Raw genomic sequence first — 19,089 nt, 5'->3', positions numbered from 1 at the left:
ACTATGCAACTCTACCACTGTCTTCCACTAACATGCTGCCTCTACATCTTGCTGCTTTTAGTAACAATAAGGATTGTTCTGTCTCTCCTGCATTAAGTTTGTACAACTGATCTCAATGGCTCACCTTGACAAGTGCAGCCGCTGCCCTGAAGCTCATCTTAGCCACGGACTCACGCTTGCGCCGCCGAGGTATCCGGTTGAGGCCGGATCGGGAGCTGGTAAAGGAGCAGAGAGAGGTGGCACCTGGTGTGATAGGTGTATGGGGCACACTGTATCCGTCCACTTCCTCCACCATGCGGAAGGCACGACCACGCGCCAACGGGTCCACGATCTGAACAGCACATGAGTCAATGCTAAGTTAATCGCGTTGCTGATTATACAAAACCGATGCTGATTTATTAGACGTTCTTCAAGAGAAGATCCATCATCCAGCACCAAACAGACACTTATATTTAGACACAATCCAAGAAAGTTTTACCTTTGGAATCCCATGCTGCGACGACGGAACATAGAGAGGTGGCGGTGTCTCTGTACTGGTCAAAGAGATGTTGTCCTGGCTGGGAAGTTCCATCTCCCGGATCACCTGAGGCTTCAGCTTACCGTAGCGCAGACTGCAGTGGCGTAGGCTCTTTCTCTGCCATTTCTGTGTGGCATCTCCATCCTTGCTAACCCCAAACCAGTCTGCTGTGCCCCTGTCATCAAAAAAAACCCCACAGCCTTCAGGTTCATCCCATTTTTTCCGAGGACAGATAGGGCTTCATTTACTAAAACAAGCTCTTTCTCATCCCCCACATTGTGCTCCAGTGTTCTGGTTTTGCTGTTTAGTTCAAGCTTCAGCAAGTGAATGTTTAGCAGAAGGGCTTAAAAAAGGAAATCATCTCCATGGAGGGTGCAGTTTTGAAAGAAAGTATGGAAAATTCAGTGACCTAATGAAGGCGTTATTCCAAGAAAAATGATAAAGAACAGTCCGAAAGATCAGCAGGTGCTTTGAAGGGAAAAAACGGACTTGCCCAGACATGCCTTCAAGCATACTTCCCTTCTAGTAGAGGGGGCTTGATCTTGTTCAAGTACACACAGACATACCCACACAAACACACACACACACACACACACACACTTGTGTGTGCGCTCCTCCACCCCTACACTACTGCTGTTTGGCTGTCTGCCACTGTCTAATAAAGACAAATATGTGATTCATTTATGACTCATTTACCACCACCGATAACAACCAGCACACATGTAGAACTGATTTAGGTTTCAGATCTGGTTCTCACTGTGTCCTATTAGCTCGACATGTTCATGTGAACTCACATGTTCATCCGGGGAACGATTACTCCGCTAAACATTCTAGATAATTAATCATTCCTAATTGTCTCATAAATCATGAATAACATATGGCGGGCTATTAGGTGTTCTCCTGACTTTGTGTATAGTGATATATGTGGCTTGTATCATTTCCACTGATACCATTCTAACTCCTCCCTGTGGCCTTCAGCAGATACTATCGTGATCGGCTATAAATAGCTCAGCATTCAACTGAACACCTGGAGCCATGCAAAGAAAGAGGCTAATCTAATCTATCTTCTAAGTGTCGCTCGGTTTACCCGAGGACCTGGAGTAATTCCGTCATTTACAGATGCATCATATCCATCACAGAACGGAACGGATAGTAAGTATAGTATAATTTTTTTACCACGATACCATTAGAATTAGAAAAATCAAGTAAATCATTAATGTGTGAATTTTAATGCTGATAAAATCTCAGATCAACCTACAGTAGATTCTCCATAATGCAATACAATATTTACTACTCTAAAATCATAAGTTTCTTAAAGATCTGATATGAGCGTAATGTAGAAAACTAACCACTAGATGCTACCCAGTAAAACTAATCCCTTCCAGACACACTCTGAACGACTGCTCCCTGAAAAGTGCAATTATCCTGAATATACACTTTATAAACAAACGTATGTGGACACCTGACTATATAATTGGTGTGTGCTTTTTAAACATCATGTTCCACATTTGCTGGTATGAGAACCCCCACTCTTTGGGAAGACGTTTTGGAGAGCATGTGTGAAGATTTCTGCTCTTTCAGCTGCAAGGACGTTTGTAAAGTCAGGTACTGATGTAAGTGTGGCAAGGAGGCCTGGGGTGCACTCAGCTTTCCAATGCATCCCAAAAGTATTTAATAGGGTTGAGGTCAGAGCTTTATAGAAGGCCAATCTAAAGTTTCCAATCTAACCCACTTTAACCAATATCTTCAAGGAGCTCATTTTGTGCACATGGGCAGTTTCATGCTAGAAAATTGTTGGGGCTCCCGTATCCGAAAACACCCTATACAACTGTAGGCCTTCAAGTTTGGGGTAACAGTATGGTGAAGTAACACAAATGTCTGGTGTTCCAATATGTTTGTCTATAAAGTGTATTTAAAGTGACTTACTATTATAAGATTAGACTCACAAATCAATTACAAAATCATTGAACCTATTTCTAGACTACCGTAATTTCCAGACTATTAAGCGCACCCAAATATAAGCTGCACCCACTGAATTTTACAAAGATTTTTATTCATTCATTCATTGTCTCCCGCTTATCCGTAATTCGGGTCGCGGGGCCAGCAGTCTAACTTCGACTGCTGCCCAATCCTCACAGCACCGTCCCTTACGGTCCCTCCTGCAGGTGGTGAGCCCACGGGAGGCCGGCCCGAAGTTTGTGAAACCCAGAAAAAATCCAGAAATTAGCCGCTTCGTTGTTTAAGCCGCGGGGTTCAAAGCGTGGGAAAAAAGTAGCGGCTTATAGTCCAGAAAATACGGTACATATTTTCTAATTAAACTGTCTTGTATTGTATTGCTGTAAACTTCTAAATTTGAACAATTATTTCTACAATAGGACCAGAAAATATTAAACTTTAAATTAGTAAAACAAATCTGGAAATTCGTTGAACAATATTGAATTTTGTTTTGTAATCCTATACAAAGGAATACTATATAAGTCTTACTATTTTTGCTTGTGAAGACACCATGTTTTGCAGTGTGCAGGTGTAGTGTAACAGTTTCTGAACTAAATTTTACTTTCGTTTCTGAGAGAAAGCAACAAAAACCAAGTGAAGCAAAAACACTTCACTATCGCACCATAGCCTTACTTCCTTCACTACATTTATTTGCTCTTTGCACTACAAGCTGGATGCTAAGCTGGATGCATTTCATTGTCTCGCTACTTAAACTTGAATAAGGACAATGAAGCTGAGTGCCAGTCTCCAATCCTGACATCACGTGTAAATCGCTATCAAAGAACAAGGAACACATGAAACATCCATACTGGCTGAGTCAAACCCAAGTCAAGTCACCTGTGAGATTACAACACCAAACTCATAATAAGTGACTAACAAAAGCCTGAGGATTGGAATTTATTTTAAGCATGTTAACTACTGTTCAAAGAAGCATGTGGAATTTGTTTTGTACAATCCCATAAAATCCTCTCTGAAATCCTTTCATGCGTGGGATAAAAGTGCAGTGTAGTGATGTGTGTTGTTTTAGGGCTGGTTTACACTTCTGCTTTACTGCATATGTAACTCGTGACACAGAGAAAGGGATTACGTGTAAGCGTGGTACGATGAGATATGATACACACTGCGCATGTATACGTATCATCAAGAGAATGTGTGATGGGAGGGTTTTTTTTCTGGGGGTTTAATCATATTCAAAGTGATTAAACTACAGACTAAAAGAAAACCATCTTTCTTCTGCATATATAATTTTCAAATCCACAATCCGTCCTATTGCAGAAATGGATGAAAAAACACTTAATAATTAGATAATATAATAATATAATGTATATTTTAATTGTTAGATCTTTCGGTCTAAATATATATATATATATATATATATATATATATATATATATATATATATATATATATATATATATATATATATATATATATATATAGTACATTTTATTTAGACCGAAAAATATATAACATATAAACATTACAGAAATCCCCAAAATAATATATGTAACATATGTTTTATTTAATTATGTTAAAGACAAAAAAAGGAAGTAAAGGAGTGCACAGGATTTTTTTTGTTATAAATATATGTATTTATTAAATTATTTTTTGAATTCTGACTCTTGTATTTTATGCCAATTATTTCATTTCTGTTATTTCATCCCACTGTGATTTCCCATCCTTCAATCAATGCCACTGTAATATCTCTCCATGTTCTAGATGTAATTTAGACTACAGTAGTGGTTATGTTGCATGACTAACTGAAAGAGAAGTGTAGAATTTGGTTTATTTATCATTTCAGGATATTTAGTGTCTCAGGCTGGTGTCTGTAATATAAGTTCTGCTCGAGGATGAAATTGAAAAGCGGGATGCTTCGTGTTCATGGTAATACGATTGCGTTTTAGTATAAGGCAGTGGTCCCCAAACTTATCGGATGGAGGTAAGACATGTGACCGAGGCATCATGACATGCATCAAGAGTGAGTCATATACAGATGTGGAGGAGAGAATCCGGAAATATTTCAAAATAAAACATCGTTCAGAATCAGAAAATAAATAAAACGGAAATAATGAAAGTTATGTATTCTCTCTGTGCGACCCGGTACCAATTGACCCTGGCGGTTGGGGACCACTGGTATAATGCATGCAGTATAATCAGATTTTCAGTGGATCACAACCTGTGCGCTGGAGAGTGGAACAGAAGTGTGTGCCTTTCCGGCCTGCTTGGTGCGTGTACCTGATCAGGGTTCTGGAGAGGGACTGGTGTTTCCTCACACTACGACGTACAGCACGGTGACCCTTAATGGGCACGGTGTTAATCCGCTCGAAGCGAACCCTCCTGCTGCTGCTCGCGAGAAGGGCAACACGAGGAAGAGGAACACGGAAAGATGTTGAGGAGGTGGAGGAGAAGGAGGGATAAAAAAGAGAAAAGGAAAAAGGAGCGTGAGAACAGCTGGAAGAGAGAGAAAGATAGAGTGAGAGAGCAAGAGAGCTGGATAGATTAGCACAAGCCGAGACAGTTAATCACTTCAGTGCGAGGAGTTCAAAATGCGCAGCACGTGCTACATACGCAGGGAAGGGTCGATGAAGAGTTGAAGCATCTCACACACACAATACACTCATGAATAAACAAAACATCACTAATACCACATGCAGGAATCCAAACATTTTATGATTAACTCTCATCCACTCGCAGCTGATTATGGTTGATATTTCAGCACCTGCTCCACGCAGAATTAAAACTCGAACCAAGAACCGATGATGAATCTCATCTAGTCCACAAAACAGCGAAACAACAAAACATAAGAAAAAGAAAAAGGAAAGACCAAGCGAAAAGAATTCACGATGATGGAACATCCACTTTCATGCAGATTTCGAATATCGAACTTAAACCAGATTTCGAAATGAATATCGAACCTGTACATGCCACATAAACTGGACAACATCCACACCATTCTTGCTGGCTCAGTTTTCCTTCTTCCGTCACTTTTATCACAGTTATGACACACTGGAAAGGACTTACTGAACTTACTGAATAAAAGCGGTCTCAGGTTGCGCTGAAAAGATAATAACTGCTCTTGTTACCTCTTAATCGTTTGCGTGATTGAGGTCTGGTGCTGCAGCGGAGGTCGTCGATGATCGAAAAGGTCATGCGTCGGGGATGCAAAATGGGACGTTTCTACAGGCATGCTGACGCTGCGGAGAAACCCCTGCCTCTTCACGGGCTGTGGGAATTAAAAAAAGAAGAGAAAGAATGAAAATAACTGATTTCTTTTTGGAATATTTAGAAACAAATTAATAAACAGAGCAATCTTTCATGCCTGGACAAAGGTGGGTGGTTCATCCATAGACATCTGAGCAGTAGGAATGGTCAGTTTGAGCCATGGGGGCTTCTTCCTCTGTAGGCTGCTGGTACTGTCTCGCCGGGGCTCAGCCATTCTGCCTTCTTCTCCACACACCGGCCAGCTACAGATATAGAGAGAGAGAAAGAGAGAGAGGAGAAAATGAGTGGATAAATTTAACTGCTACATTTGACCACAGTGCTTTTCCAATAAAATCTCTCGACACGCTGCGCTCCCAGGCGCTTATTTCCTCTCACACAAGATCAGGCTCCGATCTACTGAAATGAAAAGAAGCCCAAACTGATGACATTTAATATTGAAAATCATTGTTACCTGCTCTGATCAAACGTTTATAGGTTCGTGGTCTACAGCTCAAGAATCACAAACCAAAATCCAATTATTAATATATTTTTCCAGGTTGCTCAGGCGACTGCACGTGCGTGCTTCTCGATACCCAGTGGAGTCATCGCATGATGAAGCCAACCGTATTTGTGGTTAGACGCCGCCAACCGAATCAACGTGTGCACATGCAGTGCTGTGCAAGTCTGAGGCACCCTGCTTTCTTTTATACACTTTTCTTTCATGACTGCTTTCTGCAGTATTAGTCAGAGAAGAAACATTTTAACATTTAGTGCAAAATGTTACAAAAAAAGAAAAAGTTTGTTTGGTCAGTATGGAAAGCAACATATAACACAATAGGCCTTCGGTTTTTGAAGGAAAAAAAAATCCCTACACTAAAAAATATAAAACAGAAGTCTCCAGAAGACCTAGAGCAGGTTCTCCAAGATGCTCAGTAGAAATGATACACAAAAAATACACATCTGTCTTTCATTACACTGAATGTCACCTTTGCGTACTGTATTTCTTCTTACAGGATTCTTTTCAAATATAGAAATATCCATTTCATACTTGAGATTATCTTAGATGAGTCATGTGTAAAGAAAAGACGTCACCACATGAAACTGACCTCTTTTAGAAATGATGGCCGAGTATCACGTCTCTAATCTGATACATTGACACCTTGAGCCACTACAGAACTGAATTTGATGAATTTATTTTTTAATAAAAAAATTATCCAAACTACTGAATGTACAGCCCATGCTTTTTTCATGTTCTGTTACTTCTTGTTAGGACCTTAACTCGTTTATAGTGTAAGATTATAGATTTAGCCTTATTGATGCTGCATTGTGATTATGGCTGTGATTATTGGACGCCTATTAAGTCGACTAAACTCTGCGAATATGAATTTGCCTGTTACTTGTAATTCACAGGAAAGAACAACAACTAGGATTTACATGAAACACCCATTTCTGCTGACGATTTCTGAGACGATCAGAGTCTATCCACCTGTGACATTACAGCATGCATCTCATAATTAGCCAATAACAACTACCAAAGATACCAGCTCTATTTTTGGTAGTTTCTATGTAAACATTGGTCGTCCTACAAAAGTAAGCTCAAAATAGTCCCTGATCTCCACAGTCACATAAACTGGCTATACACTCACTATATAGTGCACTTTATAGCTGATTGAAAGTCATATAACATGCACCCGTGGCTCAGCTCAGTAATTCGTTTGTCTGGTTCTATGGTTTGATTCCCATAAACAGTACACTCTATTTATTCTGGGGTTAAACTGAAGCAGAAGAATGAGTCATTATTGCATTAGTGACTGTGTTACAGAAGTGAGCTTGTGTGTAGCTTTACACAAGCATCCATGAAAAGTAAGTTACAATACACTGTATCGGTTCTGTATTCTCAAAAACTATATTAAGTTAATAGAATAGTTATGAAAACTGCTGCTTTACATATGCACAGCAAAATTACATCAAATATGACTGTTTCATCACTGTATCCCTGTCTTACAACCATTTATTAAAACTACTTAACAAGAATTTACTGTTTATCATTTGACAGCTTTGCAAACATTAGTGACAGCTTTTAATGATCAATGCTGACAAGTGGCCATGGTATAAGCGATATATCATTATCGCTCTTATCACCACATTATCTGTGTAAAGCTGCTTTGAGACAATGTTTATTGTTAAAAGTGCAATACAATTAAAAATTAATTGAATATACAGTATATAAACAGTAAATATATACAGTGTATATCATGCTCTTATAATAACCTTCACTCTTCTGGGAAGATGTTTTACTAGATTTTGGAGTGTGGAGTAGATCCTGGACTTCTGACTGGGAGACCTCAGTCAGTCCGGATTGGGAACAGCATCTCCTTCACTACCACACTGAGCACTGTGGCCCCTCAGGGCTGTGTGCTTAGCCCATTGCTGTTCACTCTGCGTACTCATGACTGTGTAGCAACGCACAGCTCGAATCACATCATCAAGTTCGCCGATGACACGACCGTGGTGAGAGTAGGTGAAACAGTTAATAACCTGGTGCAGAGACAAGAACCTGTCTCTGAACGTTGACAAAAGCAAAGATATGGTTGTTCACTTCAGGAAAGCACAGAGCGGCCATTCTCCACTGATCATCGAAGGACCTTCCATGGAGATCATCAAGAGCACCAAATTCCTTAGTGTTCATCTGGCGGAAATTCTAACCTGGGAACTGCACCGTCTCGGATCTCGGATATACTTATTATATTATATTAATCATATAATACTGTTTACATTCTGTTTTGCCACTGTGGTCACTGTGTACTTCGTCAGCTATAAATGGTTGATATTACAATAAAAGCTTCTTGCATTGACTAGAATTGATCTAATTAATCTTCTTAATCTGACATTTTTCTTTCACACCATAGCATTGTTTTTTTTAACTGAAGATCAGGACTCAATTCAGCCATCATGCTCCACACTTGCTCTATCCCACCTAAACTTATACCAGGCTCTACTAATGTTTTCTGCTCTACCTTCCAGGACCTGAGTCATGACCTGCACCACAAGATGGCACTGTAAATTCGTGAAATAAATCCAACTCAGAGCTGGATTTTAACCTTACAGAGGAAACCGCTGAATGCAAATTAAGAACAGTTCCCCAGATGTTTGTGTTCAAATTCAATTGGCCAATAAGCATAGTGGGAAGTCTACTGTCAGCAGATAAAACCCACTCAGCTGCAATTAACTTGCTGTGCCTTTCTTTCTCTGTTTAAGAAGTAGACTTTGTAAATGTATACTCCCACTGCTGCAAGACAAACTAAGCAAAGTTATTAAATATTAAATCAAAAAAACTGTTAGTGCTTTTTTTTTGCATGTTCAGTTTCCTTTCCAGTGCCATCAGATATTTTTTTTAGAAGAACCATGATTAGACTTGAATCCTCAAAGCTATCAACATTTCTATAATTCAAAAATCATTTGAAAGACCCATTCGAGGGAAAAAAAAGCTGAAATTTGATTCATATAGTATTAAAGAGGCAAGAAAACTGGCATTAAATGTTCAACAATGGAGTGGCAAATGTAAGAAGAAAAAAAAAAGCGCAGCTGTTATCCTCTGTCTTGCCTTTTAAAAAATTCAAGCAGGTCTGCACTCAGTCAGAGATTGAAGCCAACAGAGACAACTATACAGAAACATCTATACAAGCTGTCATCTCTGGGAGTGCGCTACATCTGGTTAAGGTTATAGTGAACAAACCGAGGCCTTAACACAAACCAGGGCTCTTTTTTTACACACTACGGATATTAGAGAGTCATAAGCAATCGGCATCAACCCTCAAATACCTCAAAACCATAATGGTCATAGTGGTTGCACACAAATTGGTCGAAGAATCTACCTAAAACGTTCCTTGCCAGTAATTAGGTGATCTGAAGAATGTTTTCAGAAGCTACACATGCTGAGTTTGGAGTTATTTTTGTTATAAAATCCTCACGTCTACCACTGATTTGGTGCAGCCTGCTTTACAGGAAAGAGGAAGCAGCAACGCACAATCAAGACTGATGAGAAAAGCATCAGCTGGTGTCTGTCACCACCTGAAAACCAGCGCAGGACGAAGAGGCGAGCGGGGAAAATCATCAGTGACACCTCCCACCCTGCTAATTACCTACTCTAAAATCTAGCATTTGGAAATCGATTCTGCTCGCTGATAAGAAAAACCTGCACGGCATCCAAACATCATCTTTCCACTGTCCGGCTTCTGTTACTAAGCATTTAAGGAAAGCACTTAAAAGCTGGTTCCTTAAATTATCATAGTCATTTTTTTAATGCATTTCTTAATTATTTATTTGATTCTTTTTCAATTCTTTTATTAACAGTTGACTATATTATATACAATTTTAAATATTTTTTCATTCAATATTCATCACACCAGGCAGGGTAAAACCTGAGGTCAGAGCGCTATAGCAAGCCAGTAAAGATCTTTCAGTCTAACCCATGTAAACCATATCTTCCTGTTCTTGCAGCATGGTCATGCTGAAACAGGTTTGAGTCTCCTATTTAAAGTAAAGGGTAAAAACCGAATTCTAATGCATCCAGCCGCATCCTAAACAAACGTGTCTCCAAATTCAGTTTGAGGAAGAACCACATATGGCTGGAAAATGTCCCAATACCTTCGTCCATACAGTCGAACTATTAGATTAAATGCTCGAAGAGCCAAAGTATAATAGTTTGAATGCTAACATTTGGGTGGTGTGAATCATCAGTATATCATAGTGTAGCATGCACTCAAATATCCAATCAATAATTCATACCTAGGAGTAATTTTTATCTACAGTAGCTAATCCAGCATTACTTTATATATACACAACTGAGCAACCCTGCTTAATGGTCCTGCAGTGGCACCATAGCAGTGCTGGGATTTGAATTTAGGATGTTCTGATCAAAAGTCCAACATCTTAACCACTAGCTATCACTTCCCTCAGTACTGTACTATTCCTGTACCCCAGAATTTCCTTCAATAGGAGGGTTAATGTTAGTCAATGTTCCTGGTTATATTGTTCGCAATATGTAAAGTATTTAAAGGCTATATAATGCGATGTATCATGTATGTCCACCTCCACCTTCCATCTCTTTTGGGATAGAAATAAAAGAAATAAAAAAAAGAAAGATAATTCTACTTGGAAACAGCATATAAAATGGTTTCCATTGTGTTTAAGGAAAACCCCTTTCACCGAGTATTTATTAGACTGTTTCTCCAACCTCAATGCCAGCTCTTACTCAGATGCCATGGCTGCTATTGGAGAGCAATTTTGCTTGACGTATAAAAAAATAAAATAAAACCCTCGAGGCTTCACACCCTGAAACGGGCTAATAAAATAAGATGCAAATATATATATTTTTTCCCATGCTATGTGACTGGAAACAGACCAAGCCCATTGTTTGTTCATGAACCATTCTCCATCAATCATCTAATTATATTCCCCGTTAAATCAATCCAGAAGGTTTGCTGTGACGCACACTTGGCTGAGATGAGATCTGCGAATATCACTGTGGGATGGAAGCCTAACTGTGTCCCCCTCAGCTGTGCCACTTCATTCCCGATCTCTTCTGTTATAAAACTACTGCTATCTCTTAAGACATACACAAGGCTGTTTGATTAATAGCATCACACATCCTGAGGAAATATTTGGGAAATCTAGCTGCAATTTTTTATAATGGCGTAAACATCACAGCTGCCCAGTGACCGGCCAGCACCTGGAGTCTCACAATGCAAAGCAACTGGATAAAGCAGACCACCACTGAGGTATGACGGGAAAAAAAAAAGGCATCATAAATCCTTCTCCCTTAAAAAAGGATTTTTGTGCATATTCTAGAATACAATAATCAAATGTCTCAGACACTGCACTTAGGGATTAGAGGAGGATATTCCTGAACAGCCCTGTTGATCAAAAGACCTGGCTAAGGTACACTAGATTGCCAAGTAAGTAAGCACCTTAACCATCAGGGTAATTCCTGAAGGTCTTGGTGCAGTTGGTGTTCCAGTTTATCCCAAAGGTATTCACTGGGGTTGAGGTCAAAGCTCTGTGCAGGACACTCGTGTTTTTTTACTTCAGACTTCGCACACCATGTATTCATGGAGCTCACCATGTACGCAGGAACGCTGTACTTCCGAAGAAACGTTGAGCCTTTTAATTCCAGGGAAGGAAAAATTCTATAACAATTCTACAACTTTCTATTTAAGTGTCATCTAACTTTGTGATAACACCTTGGGGACTAATTCTATAGGGGTGTGATGGTCAGGTGCCCAAATACTTTTGGCCATGTAATGTGTGAATTTGTTCTAAAACATCTTTACAGGTGCTCAGGAATTGAATTTACTCAAGAGCTAAATGCAGATGTATAGTATTGTGGAAAAAGCCAATGCAACAAATTCAGTGGTGGGACTTAAGTCAACAATAAGACTGCAGTAAACTGCAGTAATCCAGTATTCATTCTGTAAATTAAACGCAGGAATTTATCTCAAAATGGAACATAAGATGAGCAATTAAATCCACTATAACACCATGGGGTGCACAACAAACTAATCAAGACCAGGAATGAAATCAAAACAAAACAGAAACAAATCTGAACCATGCCCCTCGCTAAGAACCGGAATTCCATAATTATACCATAATTCATTCCATGTGTTGTATTTATAGGATATAAAGTACAGCTTGTTTCAGTACGAAGGAACCTCAGGAGGAATTCTAAGCAAACATGTTACATCTGATTTACACTGAACTTAAGGAGCTCCATTAACTTCTTTATTCTCAGCTATGCATATCTACATCATACAGTAGCACCAAGCTCATTGTAAAAAAAAAAAAACTCAATCTAAAAATACATTTTGACTTTTACATGAAAATCCAGCAACATCTTAGTAATATGATTAGCATTTTTTCCCCTGAGCTATTCCTGAAACTGTTTCAATTCCTGTTTAACTGTTTTTTCTCCGCTTGTATTCTTTTTGAAACACACACCCACACCCACTCACACCCACACCCACACCCACACCCACACACACAAATATATCACCAAAGGAAATAATATACTCAACACACAATTGTCATGAATGGCTTCTTATGATTTCATAGATAATAATAATAATAATAATAATAATAATAATAATAATAATAATAATAATGATAATGAAGTCAGAATCATTTTTGAGCACAGAAGGCCATCAGGAACGTGCTTGATTGCCTCTAAACAATGTCTCAGTGCTGTTTGTTTGAAAAAGGCCCATGAGAGGAAGGAGGATCTGGGTAATGTCCATTGTGTGTATTTCAGTAAAGCCTTGAGTTTCCATCTCTTATCACAGCAGTGAGACAGGCACTCCCTGCTGAATGCTTTTCATGAAAGCTTCCTGTGTGACTTTTCCAGCGTTTAAAATAAATAAATAAATAAATAAATAAATATATATATATAGAGCTTGTTTGGGAGGGAAGAACCAAAGTGATGCACGAGCACACGAAAAGAAAACACACTGGTGTTACGAAACATCAGCACAGTGAGCAAAAACTGTAGAATCCTCATCATGTGAAAATGGTGCAGTTTAATGAAGTGTTATTGTGTAAACTGTTTGTTTGTAACTTCAGGACGGTCACACTTGGATCCGTTCTGTCGTGACTCGCGCGATCGGCTCACGACACGGTGATGCATTTAAATAAAACGGTGCGAACAAACACTAAGTCACTAAATCAACAGCAGTAAACAATACAAATTGTTTTCACTGTTGTGGTTTTCAGTGAATGATCATGCATTTGCACACCGATGAATACCTTTTTTTTTTTTTTTATCGTGTTTGTTAGCTTGCGATTCTCCGTTCCATTCTCTATTCATAGCATTGGATTTCTGCATATATCATTTAATTATTATACTAAATTAAATTGAATATATATTCTAGATGCTTTTTCGCAAATCAACCAAATACCTGTTTTTTTTTAAACAATGTTGTATTATATTTTATATAGATTTTTTAAAGCATGGTTGTCAACTTGCCATCTGTAAAATACAATACAATGTTGATTTACACCAATTGCTTCACCTTTCATACTCAAATGCTGTTTATTTTGGGGTTTTTTTTACAGAAAGAAACAACCCAGCATGAGTAAATGTGTTTAAAGGAGAACTCCTCAAAAAGCAGCTACTACAAGCTTTCAAATGTGTAAATTAATGATAGTTAAACTCTAAAGATTTAGATGCTTTTTACATTTTGTAAGTACAATTTTATCCATAAAGACCGTGGATTACAGTTTTATATAGTTAAAGTAAGCAAAGCATCGAATGTAAAAAAAAATATGGCATTTTATCCGATTACCGTAATTTCCGGACTATAAAGCGCACCCATATATAAGCCCACTGAATTTGACAAAGATTTTTATTTTGAACATAAATAAGCCGCAAGGTGCGTTTTTTCGTTTCCGTTCGGAAATGTAATTGGTCTAATGTTTTGGTGCTCAGTTTTTTGGCTTGAAGTTTGTGAAACCGGGAAAAACCCAGGACAAATCCATAAATTAGCCACTTCGTTGTTTAAGCCGCGGGGTTTAAAACGTGGGAAAAAAGTAGCGGCTTATAGTCCGAAAAATACGGTAATCGGTAATCAAAATAATTGTTAGGTGCAGAACTAACATATACAGTATATAGATAAATTAGCACCTTCTGTTTTACACATTAATCTTCATACAGTCTAAAAAGACCAACATTAGTGCCATGAAAGTGAATTTATTACTGTAATGAAGAATATTTAGCGCTGAACAGAGGCTGGATTGCATTTACATGCCATTACATGCATTTTATTGCAGCAAAGAACACAAAGGTTATAAGATATGTAAAGAGAGGAAGGATTTTATTTTCTGTGTGAAAAGTCAATAAAAAGCACATTAGGAGTACTTTAAAGCAAAGTGGTGAAGTGGTTCTGGGAAAGTGAGGGCCAACAGCAAAGCTCTAGATCGACAAAGAAGTCTTGTGACCCTGGAAGAGGTTAATGCATTAGTGAGGCTTTTACACTATTGGTAAAGGGAAAAGAAAAAAAAAACACGGGATGAGATCAAAGTTGAGGATACAACCAAGCATGGTGAAAAATAGACTCATCAATATGTACGTACGTGTGTGTGTGTGTGTGTGTGTGTGTGTGTGTGTGTGTGTGTGTGTGTGTGCATGAACTGGACACTTCCTTCCTTAGTATTACACATCCTGCTGTAAGTTCTCTTCCTGTTCTCGCCTTCTCTATACTCTCTGCTCGTTCTCTGACTTTTGCTGCGCTCATGACATGGAAATTTCCCATATCCCAGCTGGAATGCACGTTTAAAAGTCTGTTCTACACACAATTCAACTTGGAAAGTCAGACATTCCCAAAGGTTTCAATACATCTGGAGTCCAACTGTAAATAAATGCAGTTTGTCTGAGCTTCAAAAAAACCTTTTTTTCATCCCTGCCAAAAAAAAATAAATACTTATACTGTTATATTTACAACCACCTTCAACCTAGGACAGATGGTTCATGAAGACGTGCACCGTCTTACCACAAGTATATCAGTTATACTAATGCAAAAATAGCATGAAGAGCAAAAACAAACTCCAGCAATAAAATCTGTAAATACGAACCAGGAATGCTTGCTAATGGGCGGTGAGATTATGCGTAAAAATCTCCGTTAGCAGATTTAGAGAGAATTGTTCCTTCACGGCTATAAACTTCATTGCTTCAGGGAAACACTTCCGATCCCTGAAGGCCTTCAGAGAAAGAACGAGAAGGAGCTTTTCCCACAGGCCTTTCAGGCTCTCAACCAGGAGAACACCAAAGACTATAGACTTTGCACAATACTTTATATTTTATGATACGTTTTTGCGCAAACACACACACACACACACACACACACACACACACACACACACACACACACACACATTTTAAATTGCACATCTTGCACAGCTGCACTTTATTATTAGGTTACTTTAGAATTAAGTCACACTGTCTCTGCCTTCCCAGGAAGAAAATACTGCTCTATATGTACATACTCCACCGGAGCCTATTTTTATTTTATTTGTTAATTACATTTCCATTTATTATAAATGTATGTTTTTATTTCAATTGATTTAACTCTATTATATCAATAATTATATTTTATTACTCTATTCTGGTGTTATTCTTTAGTGTTTTAATTTTTTGACATTTACCCTTTTTCATTCATTCATTCATTCATCCATTCATCCATTCATTCAGTCCATCCTCATGGCACGAACCAGTCGCAAAAACATTTCTCTGCATGGTGCACTATGTATGGTTATGTATTGGAGAAATAAAATTCAAATTTGATCAAATTAAAACGTGCATCATAGAAAAAACATGGCTTTTGTGTTTTTCACAGGATGCCATGCAGGACTGGTCGAAAGATTATTCAAGCTGGCGAGCCGCACTGGACTGATTGTGGCAGTGCTGAGTGGGTGACTTCTGAACCAGATTCGATTCTAAAAATAGAGCTCGTAATGTATGAGGAGAAGCAGAGCGGAGCCAGGTGACTGGACTGTATTTTGAAGACTGATGCCAGAATGATGTAACCAGGGGTGCAGAGCCACATACAGTTCTCAATCTCTCTCTCTCTCCATCACACACACACACACACACACACACACACACACACACACACACACACACACACACACACACACACACACACACACACACACACACACACACACACACTTCTCACTTCTCACTCTTACTCACCCTCTCTCTCATATGCACTGCCTGAACCCCCCACACACTGTTCTATTCTACACACATTTCTCTCTCATTTTCACTTCATGTATAATTTTTCTTTTTACATTCAAAATATTGATATTTTTAATGCATCACAGACACACACTTGCTATAATGCCAACTAAAACATAAAATGCTGACCCAGGACTTCCAAACACACTCCAGGTGTGCTCCTGACACTGCAGTAAATCATTTATGCATGTGGAATCCTGATCTCAGATAATGCCATGTAGTGGGTAGTGAACACAATAGTGCTGTTTAATTTAATAATGAAAAATGTCTGTCTATCTATCTATCTATCTATCTATCTATCTATCTGTCTGTCTGTCTGTCTGTCTGTCTGTCTGTCTGTCTGTCTGTCTGTCTGTCTGTCTGTCTGTCTGTCTGTCTGTCTGTCTGTCTGTCTGTGTATTCTGACACCTTTCTATCAGAACTAGCAATAACTTTTTCAGCAATTTGAGCTACAGAATCTTGTCTGTTGGATCGGACCACACGGCCCAGCCTTCGCTCCCCACATGCATTAATGAGCCTCGGCCACACACAACCCTGTCGCCGGTTCACCACTGTTTCTCCCTTAAACCACTTCTGATCACTTCTGTCTACTGCAGACCGGGAACAGCCCACAAGTGCTGCAGTTTTGGAGATGCTCTGACCCAGTCAATTTGGCCCCAAATAATGTCACAATGTTATGTCTGATTGGTGTATTTGCTCAAGGGCCCAGCGGTGGCTGCAGGGTTTGGGTGGTGCTGGGATTTGTACTCGTGACCTTGTTCAATACGTGTTCAACGTAGTGTTCAATAACCTGTGTTATAAAATGATCTTGTGGTAGCTCTTATTACATCTGATAGCTTAAAATAATTAGCTTATTATTAAAAAACAGAGAATAAAATGTAAAAAAAAACTTACACTGCCACAGACATGAAAAACTGGCAAATCTGATTTCATATTAAATAAACCAAAAAAGATAGGTAGCTTAGTGGTTGAAGCATTGGATCAGAAGGTGGTGAGATCAAATCCCAGGTAAACCAAGCTGCCAATCCTTAGGCCCCTTAGCAAGGGCCTAAGATAAATAAGATAAGTCGCTCTGGATAAAGGTGTCTGCCAAATGGTGTAAATAAAACAAAATCACTTTCTTGAGCTAAAAACAATCACAAGACACCAACCATCATAATTTATTTATTAACATCTTAGATTTGCCTACATTCAACTTATTTACGTTATTAACGTTCACTGCCTCTGACACTTCCTAGAACTTCCATTTCCTATGCTTCTCTGGGTCCATGTAAACTAATAAATAAAACAACAGCCTATTAAATAACATGAACAAGAAGAATTAGCAAGGCTTTCCAGTGATTATGCGGCACCTCGATATTCTGCAACAAAATTATGTTTGATGACTAAAATTTGGTCAATATTAAAAATATACATTTTGAAATGTGGATATTCCTGATCGATTTTACCCTACTGAAAATGTCTGTGCTCAATGTAAGACCTCGACTCATGAGCCGTTGCATGCGTTCACACCAGGCTCAACATGGAGGCATGGAGTGGCAGGTTGCTAACCCAAAATATCCAGTCTTACTAAAAAAACAAACACATACACGCATGCGCTCGCCCACCACAGCTGACTGTGTGATCAAATCTCCGGGCGATGGTGGGTGGAACTGTCTGGAGAAACACATACCACTGTCCATGTCTGCGTAGCACTACAGCTTGACTTGGCTTCGAGAATGCTGTCACAGAGCAAAGCAAACTCGTAGTGGGCTATTTCAGATTGGGACGTGAACAAAAGCGCAGTGGTGGGCGAAGTGGGAAAGTAGTAAAAGTACAAATCCCCCGCTTAAAAACGACTCCAGTAAAAGTAAAAGTACTTCTATTACATTTCAACTCGAGTAAAAGTACTACAAATTTTTTTTACTAAATGCACTTAATACATCAAAAGCAGAGACATTTCAATAGTTACAGACACACAGTGAAAGAACCCATATTCCACACAAACTCTCACCAGAACCTTAGAGTTATGCATGTGGTTTGCCACAGGTTAAAAAAGATTATTTTTTTTTTACTGGTCACCACTGTGCCTATATACTTGGCAGAGCACCCCAGTAAACGCTTAATCTCTCTCTCTCTCTCTCTCTCTCTCTCTCTCTCTCTCTCTCGTTTATTTGTCTTACTTTATCACAAACACATTATTCCACTACTGATGATCACAGCCATGGCTACCTGCAATAAAAACATAGCCTCCATTCTCTGCACTATATAAACACTACCTCTGTTTTTTTGGGAGGAGCCTCTACACAACATATTGTTCGGTGACCTTCAGCCATTTGTAGTATTATGTAGACTTTCAGTACTCAACACCCAGGTCTGGAAATAGGCATACCACTCCAGGGCCCTTAAACTGGAGTTCCACACATAACTCTTTACGTAAGCCCCTCTCAACACTTTACATCGGGTCCTTTAGGCATTATTCTGCGGATGTGGATCGTTTTTTTAAAGGAAAATTCTGAGAAGAATTTCACAGTAAATATATATATATATATATGTCTTTATGTTTAAATGGAATTTACATGGGGACCTGGGTTATCTCTAATTGCTAGTG

At 38.8% G+C, this 19,089-nt stretch overlaps 1 protein-coding gene across 2 annotated transcripts in view; it reads right to left on the bottom strand.

Moving 5' to 3' along the window:
• The window catches only part of rhbdf1a (rhomboid 5 homolog 1a), a 48,251-nt gene that overhangs the window by 11,673 nt on the left and 17,489 nt on the right, over positions 1–19,089 (bottom strand). The window contains exons 2-6 of one of the 2 annotated variants that reach the window (XM_083524370.1): positions 5,832–5,976; positions 5,596–5,735; positions 4,748–4,855; positions 479–692; positions 125–331 (exon numbers count right to left, since the gene is read on the bottom strand). In XM_083524370.1, coding sequence (XP_083380496.1) covers positions 125–331; positions 479–692; positions 4,748–4,855; positions 5,596–5,735; positions 5,832–5,948 — 786 coding nt within the window. In that variant the 5' untranslated portion in view covers positions 5,949–5,976. The remainder of the gene's footprint in view (positions 1–124; positions 332–478; positions 693–4,747; positions 4,856–5,595; positions 5,736–5,831; positions 5,977–19,089) is intronic. The other variant, XM_083524371.1, reaches the window with a different exon arrangement.

Source organism: Silurus aristotelis (assembly GCF_946808225.1).
Source record: "Silurus aristotelis genome assembly, chromosome: 21".
Lineage (NCBI taxonomy): Eukaryota > Metazoa > Chordata > Actinopteri > Siluriformes > Siluridae > Silurus > Silurus aristotelis.
This window is presented reverse-complemented; position numbering and strand designations above follow the sequence as displayed.